The sequence below is a fragment of the Salmo trutta genome, chromosome 21 (assembly GCF_901001165.1).
Source record: "Salmo trutta chromosome 21, fSalTru1.1, whole genome shotgun sequence".
NCBI lineage: Eukaryota > Metazoa > Chordata > Actinopteri > Salmoniformes > Salmonidae > Salmo > Salmo trutta.
This window is the reverse complement of record NC_042977.1, coordinates 13,949,559-13,970,793: the sequence shown is the minus strand read 5'-3', so window position 1 is coordinate 13,970,793 and position 21,235 is coordinate 13,949,559. Positions and strand designations below refer to the sequence as shown.

At 41.7% G+C, this 21,235-nt stretch overlaps 1 protein-coding gene across 3 annotated transcripts in view; it reads right to left on the bottom strand.

Moving 5' to 3' along the window:
- Window positions 1-2,483: 2,483 nt before the first annotated feature.
- Window positions 2,484-21,235, bottom strand: part of LOC115156742 (microtubule-associated serine/threonine-protein kinase 3) — a 58,813-nt gene continuing 40,061 nt past the window's right edge. For 2 of the 3 annotated variants that reach the window (XM_029704381.1, XM_029704378.1), the window contains 12 exons: window positions 21,043-21,208; window positions 20,513-20,614; window positions 20,035-20,157; window positions 19,753-19,871; window positions 19,246-19,427; window positions 18,809-18,951; window positions 18,442-18,630; window positions 17,844-18,058; window positions 12,375-12,497; window positions 7,920-8,056; window positions 6,229-6,416; window positions 2,484-5,924 (listed from right to left, as the gene is read on the bottom strand). In XM_029704381.1, the coding sequence (XP_029560241.1) occupies window positions 5,134-5,924; window positions 6,229-6,416; window positions 7,920-8,056; window positions 12,375-12,497; window positions 17,844-18,058; window positions 18,442-18,630; window positions 18,809-18,951; window positions 19,246-19,427; window positions 19,753-19,871; window positions 20,035-20,157; window positions 20,513-20,614; window positions 21,043-21,208 (2,478 nt within the window). In that variant the 3' untranslated portion in view covers window positions 2,484-5,133. The remainder of the gene's footprint in view (window positions 5,925-6,228; window positions 6,417-7,919; window positions 8,057-12,374; window positions 12,498-17,843; window positions 18,059-18,441; window positions 18,631-18,808; window positions 18,952-19,245; window positions 19,428-19,752; window positions 19,872-20,034; window positions 20,158-20,512; window positions 20,615-21,042; window positions 21,209-21,235) is intronic. The other variant, XM_029704379.1, reaches the window with a different exon arrangement.

The following is a 21,235-nucleotide window of genomic DNA, read 5'->3' as shown; positions in this document are numbered from 1 at the left end:
AGACTACGATTTTTTCGTAGCGGGTTAAGAGAATTTGCGCAGCAGATTGGGAGAATTAACGTAGCAGGTTAGGAGAATTAGGTTCATGTTAGGAAAACGGTTAGGATTAGTAAAAATGCTCTCCTTACCGGTTACAAAGTCACTTGTATCTAAGTGGCGTTTTTTAGGGAGTCCCAAATAGTTCACCTCTCCTGAATTGAAGTATTTCAGTTATCCTAAAAATGCATCTTGACAGTACAGCCTGATCATGCCTGTTCACAACTGTGTTTTATAATTATTGTAAAATACACTGAGTGTACAAAACATTAGGAACACCTTCTCTTTCTATGACAGACTGACCAGGTGAAAGCTATGATCCCTTATTGATGTCACCTGTTAAATCCACTTCAATCAGTGTAGATAGGTTATTTTTAAGCCTTGGTACATGGATTGTCCCATGTTGTTGGGGATCGGAAGTATCCGGTGCGAGAGAGGCAGGTTGAGGTGGCCAGAGTAGTGCAGAAGCTGAGGAGGATAAGGAGGAGGAGTAGTAATGTAGAAGCTGAGGCAGTGAAGAAAGTAGAGGAGGATGGGTGAGGGATCCTGAGAATACTGAGGGATAGGTCAACGAGTGATACTTGTATAAAGTATGCTTCAGTAAGGTTGGCTTCTTAGCGTTCATAGCAATGGTGTCCCGTAATCCCAGGGCATTGACATGGTGCATGAGCAGATGGGGTCAAAGTAGTGTAACAGGTTAGTGGGGTTTTAATGTGTAGGGTTGGTTGGAAGGGTGTTATTTAAAAAATTGTATCACAGTATAATGGATTTATACTATAGTCCAGTTGGGGATGGTAATGCAACATATTGGATGCCAACTGCCATTTAACCCCACACTAGAAATTGATTGTGTACTGTATGTGTGCCATTGAGGGTGAATGGGCAAGACAAAATATTTAAGTGCCTTTGAATAGGATATGGTAGTAGGTGCCAGGCGCACCGGCTTGTGTCAAGAACTACAACGCTGCTGGCTTTTTCATGCTCAACAGTTTCCCGTCTGTATCAAGCATTTCCCTACACCCGCAATAACATCTGCTAAACATGTATATGTGGCCATTAAAATTAGATTTTGAATGGTCCACCCATTAATGGGCATCCAGTCAACTTGACACAACTGTGGAAAGCATCCCTGTGGAATGCTTCCGACCATAGCCGCGGGAAGTCGGGGGTGCTGCAGCACCGCCTGAAAAATCTGAATTAAAGAAAATATTAGTATTTTTTTCCCCTTTACTAAAGTAGTGTACTAGTCCTCAATCAGTGTGTAAAAAATGTCTTTTTAAAACCACTACACCCCCCCCCCCCCCCCCCCGTGATGAAATTCACAGCACCCCCACATCTTCCAGCAGCTAACTCAATATTAGGAAGGTGTTCCTAATGTTTTGTACACTGTGCATACTGTTTTAGAAAGGGCCAATAACTAGGTGTAACCGATGTGAAATGGCTAGCTAGTTAGCGGTGGTGCGCGCTAATAGCGTTTCAAATCGGTGACGTCACTCGCTCTGAGACCTTGAAGTAGTTGTTCCTCTTGCTCTGCAAGAATTTAGCAGTACAGTACATCCAACCAGCCTCATAACCGCAGACCACGTGTAACCACGCCAGCCCAGAACCTCTACATCAGGCTTAGTCAACAGCTGATGAAACTCTGGGTTTGTACAACCGAAGAATTTCTGCACAAACTGTCAGAAACATGCTCAGGGAAGCTCATCTGCATGCTTGTCATCCTCACCAGGGTCTTGACCGGACTGCAGTTCAGCGTCATAACCGACTTCAGTGTGCAAACGCTCACCTTTGATGGCTAATGGCACTCTGGAGGAGTATGCTCTTCATGGATGAATCCCAGTTTTAACTGTAGCGGGCAGATGGCAGACATAACGTGGGCAAGCGGTTTGCTGATGTTGTGAACAGAGTGCCCACTGGTGGAGATGGGGTTATGGTATGGGCAGGCATAAGCTATGGACAACAAACATTATTGCATTTTATCAATGGCAATTTGAATGCAGAGATCCTGAGGCCCATTGTCATGCCATTCATCCGCCACCATCACCTCATGTTTCAGCATGAGAATGCATGGCCCCATGTCGCTATGATCTGTACACAATTCCTGGAAGCTGTAAATGTCCCAGTTCTTCCACGGCCTGCATACTCACCAGACATGTCACCCATTGAGCATGTTTGAAATGCTCTGGATCGACTGTTCCAGTTTTCTGATCCTAATCTGTATTGCCAGTCATGTGAAATGCATAGATTAGGGTCTAATTGACTGATTTCCTTATGTGAACTGTAACTCAGTAAAATCTTTCAAAATGTTGCGTTTATATTTTTGTTCAGCGTATATAATTGTTTTGAATGGAAAAATATGCATTGGATCACAATGAGCCTTGAGTAGTTAGTGTTGTGAATGTGTTTATCAAAATTGTAGTTCATAAAAATAAATTGTCCACTTCATATTAGTCTTCTGCCATTCATTTATTTCAAATGCTGTTAGACCGTATAAAGCAATGGATTTCACACCAACTTTCACCAGAAACCAGTTTGGGAAATATGAAATGAAGTCATTCGAGGGCCACCAAGGTAAAGACAGAACAAAACAATGTGAATTATCTATATGAATTACAATTGACCACCCATGTGACAAAAAAATCAACATTACAGATGTCCCCTTTTTCCATATACAGTATCAGGAAAAATGTGAGAAAGTATCATCAGCTGGTTGTATACCGGGTGCACCTCATACTTCACCCCCATTATTATTAAGTGTTAATGAAGTTGAATTTTAAAAAAAAAACTAAATGAATACAATTCAGTGACGTAAAAAATAAACACGAATTTGGGTGCATTCAGAACCAGTGTTTTTTTGTGTAACATCGAACAGTAGAAATGCAGAATGGTTATGTTCACAATTTTGGTCAGCTTTGCCATACTGTAACAGACAAATTCTCTAGCAAACTAGACCATAAAAACATCTGACAAATATAACATGTAGTTATTCAGTAAAAATGTCTAGTATGATGACACCGTAGCAAGATGCAGTATTTCCAATAAAGGGACCACATTTTGACAATATCAAGATCTGGGAAATCTATTGTGAATTGAATTACTTATTTGATTATATCCTCAAGAAACACACGTTTCAAGTACTAATTAAGTAAACAAATGTTGGGTAATAAAAGTAGATGAGTTTTATATTTGACCTTGCGCTATCCCATCTCATTCCAGTTGTTCAAGTATTAGTTGGTGCTAAATTAGTATTTTAAATCTGTCAATATTCTCCTCACCAAAGCAAACAGTGAAACACGTGTTTCTAACATTACCTGACAGAGTATGACAGTTCATCCTGATATTACAGCTTATTTGAAATAACCAAGAGTGGAAGCATTTTGGTTGTTAATTCCATAGTTGCAGAAGAAAACAATGTGCCAATGAGAGTACACAAAGTTCAGAGCAAAACCATCTTCAAATCTCTCACCAAACCACTGTCATTCTATCAAGTCTGCTGTTCTACCCCCCCAAAAAAATCACTTTTTAAATCGTTGCCAACTGCCGTTTAGATTAGTTACGGTGTGTGTGAATAGCATAGGCGAATCAGCAATACAACAAGACTGCTTCCATGTCAAAATATACAACCAAAAAATATTCCAATTTATTTGTCCTTCAGGGCTTCTGTTGGAATCCTGCCGTTTCCCGTCATTCGTTGTAATAATTTAACAGCAGATGGAAAAACTTCAAATACAGTACACTTGACCCCAAAAAATGTAAACATTCATATAACATGGTTAAAAACAGCAAAAAGAGCCAGTTCCTACATACACTCTACGATTCTTAAACCAGGGTTATGAAAAACAACGAGAACTGCGTTAAGAGGAAATGCCTAACCTGTACAAACGCTCCCCTGCTAAATTAGATTGTAGGGTAGCTTGCGTCAACAAGCAGGTAAGTATGGCATTGCAGGATCGCCAACAATCTAGTATCAAAAAGGTAGTAATGGCAGAACTTAGCTTAATTTATTTTGTGTCCTGTCAATCATTTTGTGATTTAAACCAATGAGAGAATTGGTGGAATCCATTTGATGATTTCACTGGATGATTGACAGAGCATGGCAGCAGGGCCCCATTCCTGAAGCCTCCTATGTACACTACCTCTTTTTTTTTTTAGAAGGGTTCCTATGAGAAATCCACGCTTTGGCATGGGGGCACTATTTCAAAGCATACCAAACGTAGATACCTTTCAAACTTGTGCCAAGGCCTTTTAAAACGTGACACACTTTCCCTGATTCTCTTGGATCCAGTCCAGATAGTGACTACAAATCATTACCAACACATTATTGTTCTAGTGTGTTAAAAGACAGCACTGAATTAAAAGGGCTTGGACACACTAAGTACATAAACACTCAACATACGTTTGAAAGGCCATATTTGATCAGACAAAAATCAGCAGCCATTTTCCAAGAAATTAAACACTTTTGGAATACTTATAAAATGTTAACCAATTAAAAATGTAAGAGATAATGGACCGAAAAATTGCTTCATCCTCTGTCTCCATCTAGAAACCACATCTAAAACATTTGTTCTTAATTTAGTTTCCTCAAGTCCCTATCAATTCACACAACAGAATGGCTGCACCTAATTTGTGCGATTTACACAAAAAGGGCCAATAATACATGTCATATTCAGCCCTGAAATAAAATCAAATGAACATTAAAAAGTCATGAATAGGTTATTTCAGTAAAAAAAAAAAAAAAAAAAAAAAAAAAACATATTTACAAAGTACAAACATGTTACAGGTGCTACAGTGACCCTAAAACCAAAGGGGAAGGGGGGGAAACCAAAAATAGGATGTAAACCAATTTTGGCACTCAAAAGTTTTTGTTTAGTGTGGTAGGATGCGTACTGTAACGTTAACTCCACCATGTAACAATTTTATTTTTGTTCTTCTCTCCCTCCGGTTGCCTCGATTGGCACAACTTGAGTATATACTTGCGGATAAACATGCAAGCCCTTCATATACTGTACAGTTGTCGGTAAGAGAGTATGTAAACCTTAGTCTAGAGTCTTGCTGTCTTGAGAAAGACTACCTTTCACCTTTTGGAGCAACGCAAGGCTAAAACCCCTCCCTCTCTTTTGGTTTGGATTTCTGTGCTCCTCGCCCCGCAGCCTCCAGGCTCCAGTCGGACTGAGCCAAGTTAATCCACGATGCCTTAAACCGCGGCTGCCTGACGGGGCGGGTGGGTCTTGGCTCCTTCTTCTCATCCGGATCGTCAAAGCTCACCTCCTGCACCGCCTTCTGCTTCTTAAAGGAGTCCCTCCTCTCGGACAGGGCCAGTTTCCTCATCACCAACTCCTTGGAGCAGTGGTCACTGCGGTGGTCGCTGCTTGTCGACTCCCTGTGGATTCTCTGACCGCCCAGATACAGGCCCTGGCGGCCATGTTGTTCCCCCACACAGACAAACCCTCTGGCCGTATCCAGGTCCTCAAGCCCCTCCCCCTCCGACAGGGGTACCTCCATGGTGTGTCGGCGGGTGGCGTAAGCCTTCTTGTCACCGTGGTACGCCCCGGAGAGCTTCTCAGCTGACTGCACCCTCTTGAGGAGGGGAGAGCGGGGCGGCTCGGCGCTGCGCGGGCGGACAGAGTGGCGGGCAACGGTGGGAGGGGACAGGGTCTTGCCGTGGAGGCCCTTGGACAGGCCAGGGAGGGAGGATGGAGAGCACTGGGAGGAAAGGGGCTGCGGAGGGGGGATACAGGCCAGCGGGGAGGGGGGGATGCTGCTGGTGGACTTGCAGCGGCCTGCCTTGGTGTAGCGGCCTAGGACCTGGAGGGAGCTGGGACGAGCCTGGGGGACGGGGGAGTTGGGAGAGCTGGAGCAGGGAGAGGAGCTCTGGGGGGAGTTGGAGTCTGAGAAGAGAGAACATGCTGTAGATAAGCCTTTGATTTCTTCAGTGACAAAGAAAGCATTCTCGCTGTAGTGCTGTTAAACGGTTTGAGAATGAGAATAAACTTTTGCCTGCATTTCTGTATGACATGTACCATGAAAACCAAGAGCTTTTACATAACCCAGGTATCTTCTATTCAGATACCAATTGACTTGGTAACGGTTGAAACATGGTCATACACCCACCTTATTACATTAAAATATGCACATCACAAAATGGCCGACTATCGAACCACAGTTTCCATCCAATAGAGGCTAGCTACTTACCTCCAGACTGGTCGGGGGCGGGGGAGCGGCAGGGTGTGCTGGGCCCAGGCGAGAGGCTCTGGGTGGGGGAGCCAGACAAGCTGTCACTGGAGGATACTGAATGCTGGAAGCCGGTGGAGAAACTGCGACTGCTCTGCATGGGAGGGGGGGTGTGCTTGGTCATCTTCTTCAAGACACTACGTCGTCTACTACCGGAGAGAAATGGGATTCAATTTAAGTGGATATGAATATTTCCAGCAGTCCTTTTCATGTGAGGTTATAATACACCAATTCTGTGGATATAAAAGATAGCAATATTAGCATTAGGCGGCACAGAATTCTATATATTTTTTTGTTATTATATTCTTATTTACAATAGAATATGCTCCAAAATGACCCAATACATTATTTACAATTCCTTTCTATTGGGCACATCTGGAATACAACCAAAATAAAACTGCAAATGCATCCAACAACTTTGTAGAGTCATATGCTTGATGTAGTGATTGTGTGCTAGGAATTAGGGGCGTGGATCAGAAAACCAGTCAGTATCTTGTGTTACCACGATTTGCCTCATGCAGTACGACACATGTCCTTCGCATAGAGTTGATCAGGCTGTTGATTGTGGCCTGTGGAACGTTGTCCCATCAATGGCTGTGCGAAGCTGCTGGATATTGTCAGGAACTGGAACATGCTGTCGATCCAGAGCATCCCAAACATGCTCAACAGGTGACACGTTTGGTGAGTATGCAGACCATGGAAGAACTGGGACATTTTCAGCTTCCAGGAATTCTATACAGATCCTTGTGACATGGGGCTGTGCATTATCATGCTGAAACATTAAGTGATGGCGGCGGATGAATGGCACGACAATGGGCCTCAGGATCTCGTCACGGTAACTCTGTTTATTATAATGACATTGATAAAATCAGGGTGGCTGGTCTTAGACGATATTGCATGTGAAGAAGCCGGATGTGGAATCCCTGGGTTTGCGTGGTTACACGTGGTCGACAGTTGTGAGGCCGGTTGGACATGCTGCAAAATTCTTTAAAATGATGTGGAGGTGGGTTATGGTAGATAAATTAACATTCAATGCTCTGGCAACAGCTCTGGTGGACATTCCTTCCTGTCAGCATGCCAATTTCATGCTCCCTCAAAACATCTGTGGCATTGTGTTGTGACCAAACTCCACATTTTAGTGGCATTTTCTCCCGAGCACAAGGTACACCTGTGTAATGATCATGCTGTTTATCGGCTTCTTGATATGCCACACTCAGGTGGATAGATTATCTTGGCAAAGGAGAAATGCTCAAACTAAATTTTATAGAAATATACTTTGTGGATATGGAACATTTCTAGGATCTTTTATTTCAGCTCATGAAACCTACACTTTACATGTTACGTTTATATTTTTGTTCAGTATACTTTAAAATACACATAAGTGAACGTCAAAATCCCTTCGGTTCCCTAAAATCGAGGAGGACTATGTACAAAAATTGCTGTCATTTCTAAACGGTTCACCACTACCAATATGGATGAAAATACACTCAAATGAAAGCTGACAGTCTGCACTTTAATCTAATAGTCATTGTATGGGTCACTGTCCAAATATATATTTTTTTGAGCTCACTGTAGGTCCTACACATTGGTCGTGGTGACTGGAGTAACTGTTCCTCATTTAATGGAGAGCCTTGTAAATGATCTGCACTTACCTATCCTGGCCGTCCTTCCTCTTGCTCTTCTTGCTGCGTCGGGCCATCTTGCCTTTGTAGCTGGTCTTCCTGGCTGGGCCCACCTTGATGGAGGTGTTCTCCAGGGCTGTGGTCTGCAGCATCACCTTGTTGCCACTCTGTGAATAGAAGGGATATTGGTTTACTGGTCTCCAAATACTGGACAAGTGAAAATAATATGGTATAATTTGGCCACTTGTCAGTTTAGTGATCATATTTTGGAATGTGGCAAGTGATAAAGGAAGGCAAAAAAAAGGCCAGAGAGGGAGGGAGCAAAGGAACAGCCAAGGGAAGGAATTTATATTTTATTATTAACCCATCCGCCATGTCCTCTTCAGAAAACAAATATGTTTTACAGCTTTTCTGCTACATAAACATACATGGTACTTTTATATAAAGCAGTCACATAACAATAATACTTTACCAAACATAAGCTTTTTAATCCCAACCCTCAGCCCATCCCCCCTATCACCAAATACCACCCTCGTTTGGTTTCCATGTGCCATATATTTTTCAATGTTTTACAGAATTTTTTTACCTTTCTAAATCGTATAGTATCCACAGATTGTGAGCTAAAGATGAAAACTTTTCCTACGAGTATTATTCAATTTTTTTATTGACTATGGCTTTCCAAATCGCCCAACACTGCTATTTGTGAGGTTAATTTTAAGTGCATGTTGTGATTTTTTAAACCATTCCTGACCCTGTGACCAGAAACAAGCTACATCGGGGCAATACCAGAATACATGATCTATTGATTCTTTCTCTTCATAGCAAACTCTACAGAGCTAAGAGTGTTGTATGCCCCATATATATATATATATATCATTCTGTTGGTGGCAAGAATTTTATATAATAATCTAAATTGAAAAACTAAGTGTTGAATCAAGTGTCGTTTTTTGAACCAGTTCATAAACCATGTGCCATGGAATCGGTACATGGATAATTTCCCCATTATTTTGCAACATGTATAGCGCAGCTGTCAACATTTCTGTCCTCAAATGAAACTGGTATATTTTTCTATTTATGCCAATTCCTTTCAGCCAATTTGTATCTTTAATATATGGCGGGCAAACAAGTTCCCTACCTTCTCCCTTTTCTCCTCCATTTTTGTGGAAATGCTGCAATCAGTTGGTTGTAAATTTGGATTGAGCAGATATTCCCATATATTTTCGATAGCTGCAAATGTGACATAACTCCTCCGTTTCTATTCATAATATCATTAATAAATATAATACAATTTAAAAAAAAAATTCCATAGAGAATGTTTATTTTTATTAAATCAGTATATTTGCATTTAACCATAACATTTGTTATATCTTTTCTGCAGGATAAAACTGAAATTGTAACCAGCTTTGTATGGTTTGTTTAAGAAAATTTCGTTTTCAATTAGTCGGAAATGAGAAGTTGTAATCTGTATAAAGGCAAAAAAGCAATTTTTGAACAAAGGATGAGCTTTTCTTGATAATCTACTGGAGAACCATTTTGGGTTTAACTATAATTTATGTATGAGTGAAGCTTTTAGTGAGAGGTCTAAAGCTTTAATATTTAATTTGAGCCCCCCAAACTCATTATATAAAATAGGCACACTTAATTTTGTCTGGCTTTGTATTCAAAATAAGATTAAATATTTTTTGTAATTAAACTGTGATAGGACCAAATAATTAATCAATGTGATTTTTCCATAAATAGAGAAGTATTTACCTCTCCATGGTTGCAGAATCTTATCTATTTTTGCTAACTTTCTATTGAAATTGATTGTGTTAAGTTCAATAAAGAATTTTGAGATGTGAATACCAAGTATGTTTACTTCCCCATCCACCCATTTTGTTGGTAAACCACAAGGTTGTGTAAACACTGTTTTTTAAACAATCCAATACATAATATGGTACACTTGTCATAATTACATTTCAGTCCAGAGAGGCTAGAAAAGTGATCAAGATTTTCAATGAGACTGTGCAGGGATCCAGATTGTGGACTTAAGAAAAAACTAGTCATCGGCATACAGACACTTTTGTACTTTAATCAAACGCCTTTTCAAAATCTGCTCCGAAAACCAGGCCTGGTATCTTGGATGTTTCATAATGTTCAATTGTTTCAAGTAATTGTTATATATATCATCTCCAATATATCGTCCATGTAAAAAACCTGTCTGATCAGGATGAACAATATCTGGTAAAACCTTTGTGTAAGAGGCCTCCAGTGTTTTTAAATTGACTGGATATTTATACTTACCGCCTGAGTCCTGGTTTAGTAGTATTGAAATCAGACCTTGAGTACCTGAAAGTCTAACATTTTTATAGGAGTAATTAAATCATGCTAATAATGGATCTTTGAGTATATGAAAAAAGGTCTGATATACCTCTACTGGTAATACCATCAAGCCCTGGTGTTTTCCCAGACTGAAAAGATGTATTGCCTCAGAAAGTTCCTCTTCTGTAAGTTGGGTTTCACACAAGTCTTTTTATAAATGTGTTATTATTTTGGGGAAAAATTCCTTACAGTTAACGTCATTCAGTGGAAATGGAGGAGACTGAAAAGAAAACATTTGGTGAATCATGTATGACTCCATAATTTGTAACGATTTCTATAAATTCTTTTTGAGCACTTATGTTCAAGATTCAAGAAAAATGTTGTGCATTGCACATAATTTTCAGTCCAATTCGCTTTATTTTTGTGATACATTACACTTGATTGTTCTTGAATAAGTAGCTCCATTTTTTGGTTTTTCCTCTAACCTATTTTGTGCCTCTATAGTAGTGTCCATTACCATCTACCTGCACTGTCACTTTCCTTACTTAATCTAATCTCGTTTGACCCAAACTTATTTTGTTTTAATGGCCTCTAAAAGTACATTTAAAAGTGTCCCATACAATAAGGGGATCTGCTGTACCCATGTTGTGCAAAAAAAGTCAATTATGAATTATTTTGTCTTAGTTAAGAACAAATTGTCATCCAATAGGCTTTGATTCAATTTCCAATATCCCCGTTCATGTGGAAATTCTGTAAGAGTTATATGGAGGCCAATTAGATGGTGGTCCGAACGCATTCCCTCTCCTATTGACACTTTTTATTTATTTTTTACTTTTGATGCCAGCAAGAACGAGACCAGGAAGTAATCAAGACGGCTAGCTTGATGAGGCCTCATCCATGTATATCTCACTAGGTCAGGGTTTTTTCAGCCTCCATATATCCACTATTTCTAATGTATCCATGATCTTTGCGATCTCCTTAAGTGCTCGAGGGTGATCGTTTGTAGTGTGATTTCCTTTACGATCCATTGAGGTACTTAAAACCGTATTATAATCTCCCACCATAATAATAGATTATTTGGTTGCTTGTGAGCTCAATAGATTATATACATTTCTTTCTTCGTGGATCATCATTATTTGGCCCATATTTGGTCCCCTTTGCCCATGACAAAGTATATTTCTCCCTCCCAGTCCTTTTTCCACCCAACCTCATCTATATTTGTAGAATGAGTTTCCTGTAAACAATATGCATTTTTATATAATATTTTTTTAATGATCTGCTAAGCCATTACAATTATAAGCGGCTATACTTACCATAATGACACCCAAGTTTCAATTATACTTACCACAAACAATGTTCGTAAACTTACCATTAAAAAGCACCATGATGATTAAGTGTCCTCATAGCCTCCAATTGTCCTAATATTCCACCCACTAAAACCTCCTCCCATTACCAGGTCTGTTGTCACTAAGACCATCAGACCATCTCCCTGACTCATGACACACCTTTGCATCCTAAGGCAAACCCTTGGCCGCCAATTGGCGTAGGCCAGAGGGAAATATGGGCATTTTAAGAGAACTAACCAAATAACAGACCGGGAAAAATATGGTAACAATAATAGATAATATTTATGGAAATAACAGCACAATCTTATAAATCCATACTCATATTTAGAAAGTCCCAGCAAGGCTATAAGCATGTCAGCCCAGCCTGCTCAGTTCATTGGATTACATTGTTCAAAAAAAAATTATAATAATATATAGAGAAAACGACAGATAAAGAACTGGTCTTGCTATTTATCCATGTCCATTAGATGCAAGACATATTTAATGTTGTCATTATATACTGTTTTATTCAACAACAGGAAGACTGCAAATTAAAATTGGTCTTAGGCGTCACACTACCCCATGGGTATTCCTTTCAAGTTTAACTAACAAATCGAATGACCCAGACATGGAACGATAGCCAAGAATACACGCTGTACTGATAATCCAACCGTCTTCACACACAGCTTGTTTTTGATTCCAGGGTCGTTGCTCTATCACCTCGGCTGTTTTACACCTAGGCCGATATCATTAGGCTCAAGAATATTACAGGTAGCGGAAATAGCAGAGATGGAGAAGGAAAGACCAATGGAAGGGAATGAGGAGTATTAAGACAGTCATCTTCCAGTGGGGGTCTCACCTTGAGCAGCAGCTCCACCACCTCAGTGTGCACAAGCCCCTGGACCGACTCTCCGTTCACGTGGGTGATGAGGTCACCGGCTCTCAGCCCTGCCTCATGAGCCGGGGTGTCCTCCTCCACACACTACAGGAACACATGAAGAAGAGCCAATCAGAACGTAACCCTGACCGCTTTGGCATTTGTATTTATTATGGATCCCCATTAGCTGCGGCCTCTTCCTGGGGTCCAGCAAAATTAAGGCAGTTTATTCAATTTTAACATTACATTCACAGATTTCACAACACACTGTGTGCCCTCAGGCCCCTACTCCACCACTACCACATATCTACAGTACTAAATGCATGTGTATAGTGCGTATGTTATCGTGTGTGTGTGTGTGTGCCTATGTTTGTGTTGCGTCACAATGTGCTTTTTTATTTTACACATTTTACTGCTTGCATCAGTTACTTGATGTGGAATAGAGTTACATAGAGCCATGACTACATGTAGTGCTGTGCGCCTCCCATACTGTTCTGGACTTGGGGACTGAAGAGACCTCGTGGCATGTCTTTTGGGCTATACATGGGTTATACATGGGTCTTGTGGGCTATACATGGGTTATACATGGGTCTTGTGGGCTATACATGGGTTATACATGGGTCTTGTGGGCTATACATGGGTTTCCGAGCTGTGTGCCAGTAGTTCAGACAGATCGGTGAATTCAACATGTCAATACCTCTCAAAAAGTCAATCTCTCCTCCACTTTGAGCCAGGAGAGATTGACATGCATATTATTAATATTAGCTCTCTGTGTACATCCAAGGGCAAGCCATGCTGCCCTGTTCTGTTCTTTTTTTTAAGTCCTTTTTTGTGGCACCTGACCACACGACTGAACAGTAGTCAAGGTGCCTTGTTTAGTGTTGTTAAGGCATAGCAGTGCTTTATTATGGACATACTTCTCCCCATCTTAGCTACTGTTGTATCAATATGTTTTGACCATGACAGTTTACAATCCAGGGTTACTCCAAGCAGTTTAGTCATCTCAATGTCCACATTATTTATTACAATATTTGGTTGAGGTTTAGTGAATGATTTGCCCCAAATACAATGCTTTTACTTGTAGAAATATTTTAGGGCCAACTTATTCCTTGCCACCCATTCTGAAACTAAATGCAGCTCTTTGTGTTTCAGTCGCTGTAGTGGCTGACGTGTATTGTGTTGAGTCATCCGCATACATAGACACTCTGGCTTTACTGAAAGTCAGTGGCATGTCGTTAGTAAAGATTGAAAAAAAATCAAGGGGCCTAAACAGGAATTCCTGGGGAATTCCTGATTCGACCTGGATTATGTTCGAGAGGCTTCCATTAAAGAACACCCTCTGTGTTCTGTTAGACAAGTAACTCTTTATCCACATTATAGCGGGGGGGGGGAGCCATAACATATACGTTTTTCCAGCAGCAAACTATGATCGATAATGTCAAAAGCTTTTGTCATCAATTTCGCTCAGCCAATCATCAGTCATTTGTGTAAGTGCCGTGCTTGTTGAGTGTCCTTCCTTATAAGTTTGCTGAAAGTCTGTTGTCAATTTGTTTACCGTGAAATAGCACTGTATCCGGTCCAACAATTTTTTCCAGAAGTTTACTAAGGGTTTGTAACAGGCTGATTGGTCGGCAATTTAAGCCAGTAAACGGGGCCTTACTATTCTTTGCTCACGGAATGATATTAGCTTCCTTCCAGGCCTAAGGGCACACACTTTCTAGTAGGCTTAAATCAAAGATGTGGCAAATAGGAGTGGCAATATCCTCAGTAATTTTCCATCCAGATTGTCTGACCCCGTTGGCTTGTCATTATTAATAGACAATTTTTTCACCTCTTCCACAATGATTTTACGGAATTCAAATTACAAGTCGTCTTTCATAATTTGGTCCGATATACTTGGATGTGCAGCGTCAGCGTTTGTTGCCGTCATGTCATCCCTAAGTTTGCTTATCTTGCCAATGCGGCAGATAGCCTAGTGGTTAGAGCGTTGGACTAGTAACCGGATGGTTGCAAGATCGCATCCCTGAGCTGACAAGGTTGAAATCTGTCGTTCTGCCCCTGAACAAGGCAGTTAACCCACCGTTCCTAGCCCGTCATTGAAAATAAGAATTTGTTCTTAACTGACTTGCCTAGTTAAAGGTTCAATAATAAAAAATAAAAAAGTAATTTAAGTAGTTGGCAATATCAGTGGGCTTTGTGATGAATGAGCCATCTGATTCAATGAATGGAGCCGAGTTGGCTTTTTTCCCCCAAAATGTCATTGAAAGTGCCCCAAAGCTTTACACTATCATTCATCTTTGTTTCATAGTATAGTTTTTCTTTTTATTTAGTCACATGATTTCTTATTTTGCAGTACGCTTGCCAATCAGTTGGGCTGCCAGATTTATTTGCCATACCTTTTGCCTCGTCCCTTCTCAACCATACAATGTTTAAATTCCTCAATCGATTTAACAGTTTTACAGTCATTTTATTAATGGGTGCGTGCTTATTAGTAACTGGAATAAGCAATTTCAGAAATGTGTCAAATGCAGCAAATGGTTGCTCCTCATTACACACCACAGACCAGCAAATATTTCTTTACATCATCAACATATGAATCACTACAAAACTTATTGTATGACCTCTAACACTCTATATTATGCCCAGCCTTTGGAACTTTGGTTTTCCTAGATATGGCTATTATATTGTGATCACTACATCCTATGGATTCGGATACTGCTTTAAAGAAAAATTCTGCAGCATTAGTAAAGATGTGATCAATACATCTTGATTTAATTCCTGTGCCATTTGTAACTACCCTGGTAGGTTGACTGACAACTTGAACCAGGTTGCAGGCACTAGTTCCAGTTTGACGTTTTTTGAGTGGGCAGCTTGATGAGAGCCAGTCAATATTTAAAATCACCCAGAAAATATACTTCTCTTATCACATACATTATCAAGCATTTCACATATATTATCCAGATACTGACTGTTAGCACTTGGTCTATAGCAGCTTCCCACAATAATGGGCTTTAGGTGAGGCAGATCAACCTGTAGCCATTTTACTTCAACAGTATTTAACATTAGGTCGTCTACGCTTTACTGGCATTTCTGTCTTCTTGGTAGATGTTATAACCATGCATTGCTACCACTGTATCAAAGGTATTATCTAAGTGCGTTTCAGAGATAGTCAGAATATGAATTTCATCTGTTACAAGCAAGTTATTGACTTCATAGATCTTGTTTCTCAGGCTGCATATGTTAATACGAGCAATTTTTTAGCACTTTCTGGGTTGCTTGATTGTTTTTAATGCTTTACTGGGAAGCTTATCAGAAGTAGACTTGCTCATGTTATTTATATTGGAGCCAATAGTGCAGGGTGAGCTGCACCAAGTGGTCTTCCCACTAGGGCACACCGCCTCAAGTACTAACAGTGTAACTCCAGTTCATAGGCTCATGATTACTGCATACAATATCTGTAGGATAAACAGAGGTATACAGTGCAATTAGATGCACATAAATTAAGTTAATTACAGTGCCTGGCAAAAGTATTCATCCCCCTTGGCGTTTTTCCTATTTTGTTGCATTACAACCTGTAATTTAAATAGATTTTTATTTGGATTTCATGTAATGGACATACACGAAATAGTCCAAACTGGTGAAGTGAAGAAATGACTTAAAAAAAATAAAAAAATAATTTAAAAAAAGGAACAGTGTTGCGTGCATATGTATTCACCCCCTTTACTATGACGCCCCTAAATAAGATATGGTGCGCCAAATTACCTTCAGAAGTCACATAATTGGTTAAATAAAGTCCACCTGTGTGCAGTACACACACACACACACACACACACACACACACACACACGTTCTGAAAGGTCCCAGAGTCTGCAACACCACTAAGCAAGGGGCACCACCAAGCAAGCGGCACCATGAAGACCAAGGAGCTCTCCAAACAGGTCAGGGACAAAGTTGTGGAGAAGTCCAGATCAGGGTTGGGTAATAAAAAAAATATCCAAAACTGAACAGCCCACAGAGCACCACTAAATCCATTATTAAAAATGGAAAGAATATGGCACCACAACAAACCTGCTAAGAGAGGGCCGCCCACCAAAACTCATGGACCCGGCAAGGAGGGCATTAATCAGAGAGGCAGCAAAGAGACCAAAGATAATACTGAAGGAGCTGCAAAGGTCTACAGCAGAGATTGGAGTATCTGTCCATAGGACCACTTTAAGCCGTACACTCCACAGAGCTGGGCTTTACGGAAGAGTGGCCAGAAAAAAGCCATTGCTTAAAGAAAAAAAATAAGCAAACACGTTTGGTGTTCTCCAAAAGGCATGTGGGACACTCCCCAAACATATGGAAGGTACTCTGGTCAGATGAGACTAAAATTGAGCTTTTTGACCATCAAGGAAAACGCTATGTCTGGCGCAAACCCAAAACCTCTCATCACCCCGAGAATTCTATCCCCACAGTGAAGCATGGTGGTGGCAGCATCATGCTGTGGGGATGTTTTTCCATCAGCAGGGACTGGGAAACTGGTCAGAATTGAAGGAATGATGGATGGTGCTAAAAACAGGGAAATCCTTGAGGGAAACCTGTTTCAGTCTTCCAGAGATTTGAGACTGGGACAGAGGTTCACCTTCCAGCAGGACAATGACCCTAAGCATACTGCAACACTCGAGTGGTTTAAGCGGAAACATTTAAATGTCTTGGAATGGCCTCGTCAAAGCAAAGACCTCAATCCAATTGAGAATCTGTGGTATGACTTAAAGATTGCTGTACACCAGCGGAACCCATTCAACTTGAAGGAGCTGGAGCAGTTTTGCCTTGAAGAACGGGCAAAAATCCCAGTGGCTAGATGTGCCAAGCTTATAGAGACATATCCCAAGAGACTTGCAGCTGTAGTTGCTGCAAAAGGTGGCTCTACAAAGTATTGACTTTGGGGCAGGTGAATAGTAATGCACGCTCAAGTTCTGTTTTTTTGGTCTAATTTCTTGTTCATTTCACAAGAAAAAACATTCTGCATCTTCAAAGCGGTAGGCATGTTGTGTATATCAAATGATACAAACCCCCAAATATTCCATTTTAATTCCAGGTTGTAAGCCAACAAAATAGGAAAATACCAAGGGGTGAATACTTTCGCAAGCCACTGTACATTGTGTTTGCCAATGCCCCTAGGATCACGTACATTTGATGCAGCATTATGACGACTCATTGTCACAATGGTAGGGATTAACTGAGTGGTCTTGGATCATTGAAAAGTTATTGTTCCAACACAGCCTTGAAATACATAACTAAAATGTACAACAAGACAAAATAACATGTTGGCTAAAGTAGAAACTGTAAGACTAAGACTGAATAGCCCGATTTCCCTGACCAAGATGGCCGTCCTGTAGTTGCATTGCCGGGGTGCCAAAGACCATTCTAGTGTTCCATTTCATTTCATTCTGTGGTAGGGACACTTACCCAAACCATGTGGTGCACAGTGTAGATGTCTGAGTCACCCATGTAGACACGGATGGCTCGCAGGGCGAAGCCGAACCTCTTCCCAGAGCTGTGGATGACCACGGGGGGGCGCAGGCTACTGAGGGACGGGTCCCATCGGCTGGGGGACGAGTCCCGGGATGAGGGGTTGGAGGACAGGGACGACTTGGGGCTGGCGGGGGCACCAGCCGCAGTGTCTGGGGAGTATGGAGAGAGGCCATTTGCTAGGACTGAGGAATTTCTTGGGGAATTTAGCAAAGTAGTCTGTTTATGAAGCCGGAAGAAGCATATCAAATTACACAGGCTTGCAGGGCACTGTAGGCTACATATACAGTACAATACTAGGTGTGTTGTTGTTGCTAGCATTATGCTAACCTAGAGACAGTGGCTACATCTCAAATGAATGGCCCATATAAAAAGTATACTTTTAGTCAAAGCTCTGGACAAAAGCAAATCGACAGAAATAGAATTCTATGAAGCGACACATGCACCAGGAATAAGGTACCATTTGAGACCAGACACTCTTAATGTGTCAGAGTAGGCTTGAACACGATAGCTAGCTCCAGGAGGTTTTACCAACCTGGGGTGATGAGGGACAGGCCAGAGACGGAGGCAGACTTGGGGACCATGCAGCCCGTGGGGGACCTGGGCTTCTCAGGGGTGTCCGGCTGGTGCCCGAAGCGGCGGGACCCCCCGCGCCTGTAGGAGGGCCGCGTACCCGTGCTGTTACTACGGAGACGGATACGCCGCAAGTTGGACACTACGCCGTCTGAGAGAGGAGGGTGGGTTAAGTGAATGTGCTGGCTGGAGTGTGTGCAATCTTGTCTTTTTAGAAATGTAAGCCCAGTAAGAAAATCCTGTGTGTATGTTTACTTTATGACAGTGTGTCTATGTCTCTAACTATACGTGTGTAGCCCTAAACACATTTGTGTGTAGTCTCAACTCACCCTCATCCTCGGCTGAGATGGCGAAGCGTGGCATGGTGTCCAGGCTCTGGGTGCTGTTCATCACCAGCGGACTGGCACTCCTCTCTGACTGGGACGAACCGGAGGAGGCCCTGGGACGCAGGCTAGAGGACTTGAGGGGAGGACTGAATGGAAGGATACACTTAGAGGGCAGTTGCGATCTGGTTATGCTAAAATTGATGGAAGAATGAAACCTGCTGCCCACTAATTTATATTTAACTTTAAAATGTGTGCATGTTTTCAATAGTTATTTGGATTTGAATGTGATGTCTCCCTTATAAGCATAGAAAGACGCAAATATAACGCTGTTTAGTGAATTTTGCCGCTGTTCCGGATAAAGCTAGACTCCTCTCACAACTTCACACAAAACAGTGTAGTCTGAGTGCTGTGTTATTGTACCAAGGAACTTCATTGCTCACCTTCCTCTGTGTCCCTCGTTCCTCTGGTCCCTGCTGGCCCCCTGTTTGTGTCCCTCTCCAGGTGAGAGGAAACTCCTCCCCTCCCACCTTCCCACCTTCTCCTCACTGTGGCTGCGCTCTGACGACGACAGGCTATGATTGGATGGCGTGGAGGTGGACAGGTGCTCCGTGCTGCTGTACACCTGGGGGGGGGGCACTCAGAGGTCAGAAAAAGGTCACAAAAAAACCAAGCATGACCTCCTAAAATAAACAATAATAAATAAACAATAATGCTTACTAACAAAACCACAGGTTATTTCAGTAAAGCCGTTTGAAGGAAGTCATTACAGTGAGACTTTGGCATGAAGGGAAGTTATTTTCCAGTTAACAAATATTTGTTGTATTTCGACAAACCAAAACATGATGATTTTACAAAGGGCAGTGTTGCAAGGAGTATTCTTCAGTAAAATATATGTTTGGCATACTCTAAATCTAAACGATATGAACAAACAGTGGGTCATTTCCCACCTTGCTAAAGCGATGTGCCACAGAGGAGAACTGCTTGAGCTCCAGGGACGTGTCTTCATCACAGGTCTCATCATCGTCGTCATCATCTGAGCCCAGGTGACTGTACCGCTCAGATCGGGCTGGAGAGCAACACAAACACACATTGCAAGTCAGTAGCCCACACACTCGTCCAGCACAGAGCAGGTTATGTTCACCGCCCTTGTTTACAGGCAACTTCTACCTTCACTGTCTTACACAACATTTAAATACTCCCGAATGAGAGTGGTAAAGGTCGCCACCTACTGTCAAAGTAGCTGGTGTCGTCCTCAGTCTCCAGTTGGGGGATAAACTCAGCTTTCTGTCGTAACAGTCCGTTCCAGTCCAGACCCACAAAGAACATGTGCATCTTAACCTCTGGTGTCCCCCCTGGGAGTAACATAGGGATAAGTGTTTTCATCAAACCATGTAATCAATATGGCCAATATAGTCAAACCCACAACACTTTAGGTGATGCTTTTTTGATGAATCTCATCAAACCATCTCAGTAATAAAAACAATCATGACATTGAAATACGTTTCGGTGAAGAAAAAAAATACAATGAGTTGTGCGTGGAGCCTCTAGAAGTTTCTCATTCATCATTATCCGGAAACATCGCGGTAGCGTGTCCACAGTGACGGAGAAATGCTCCCGAAACATATTCCTAAATCTTATTTACAATAAAAGTAGACTCCAAAATGAGAAATGAAGAAAGCAGTAAAAAAAAAAAAAAAAGACACCCACCAGTCCCGAGGCGGTCCAGAGGGCTTTGCCTCAGCAGCCTGGTGATCAGGTCCTGGGCATCAGCAGGCAGGGCGTCCTCCCCCTCAGGCCAGATGATGTCATCTGTGACACACACACACACACACACACACACTTCCTGAATACAATATCATCTGAATTACACACAATACAACATGAAACATTTGACAATAATTCAAAACAGACTGGTAGGTGGGAACTGTGATATTGATGACGAGAAGTTCATCTTGACATTGGTGACTAGATGTTTCAAAGACATCTGCCTATCCAAGAGTAAGAAAAGCTAGAGGGTGTGTTTGGATCACAGTCTTTTTGCACCAGGCAACAGAGGCAATCCATGGCAAAAGACAGAAGGTGCTTGTAGAGCCTACTCATTGAATTCATTTGACCAGTCAGAGCCATGTTACCCTAGCCTGGATAAACCAGAGCGAACGATTAAAAACATTAAAACGTAGCATTCGGTCTAATTTAACCAGGCTAACGTTTTTCCCCATTCAGGAGATCCCTCTCACCATTGACCACCTGTCCGAAGAGCTGTTCGGGTGTGTCTCCGAAGAATGGCACGCAGCCCACCAGGAACTCATAGAGGATGATGCCCATAGCCCACCAGTCCACCGGCTTCCCATAGCCCTGCCTCAGGATCACCTCTGGAGCAATGTACTCCGGAGTACCACACACCTGGGACAGAGAGAACCAGAAGGGAGG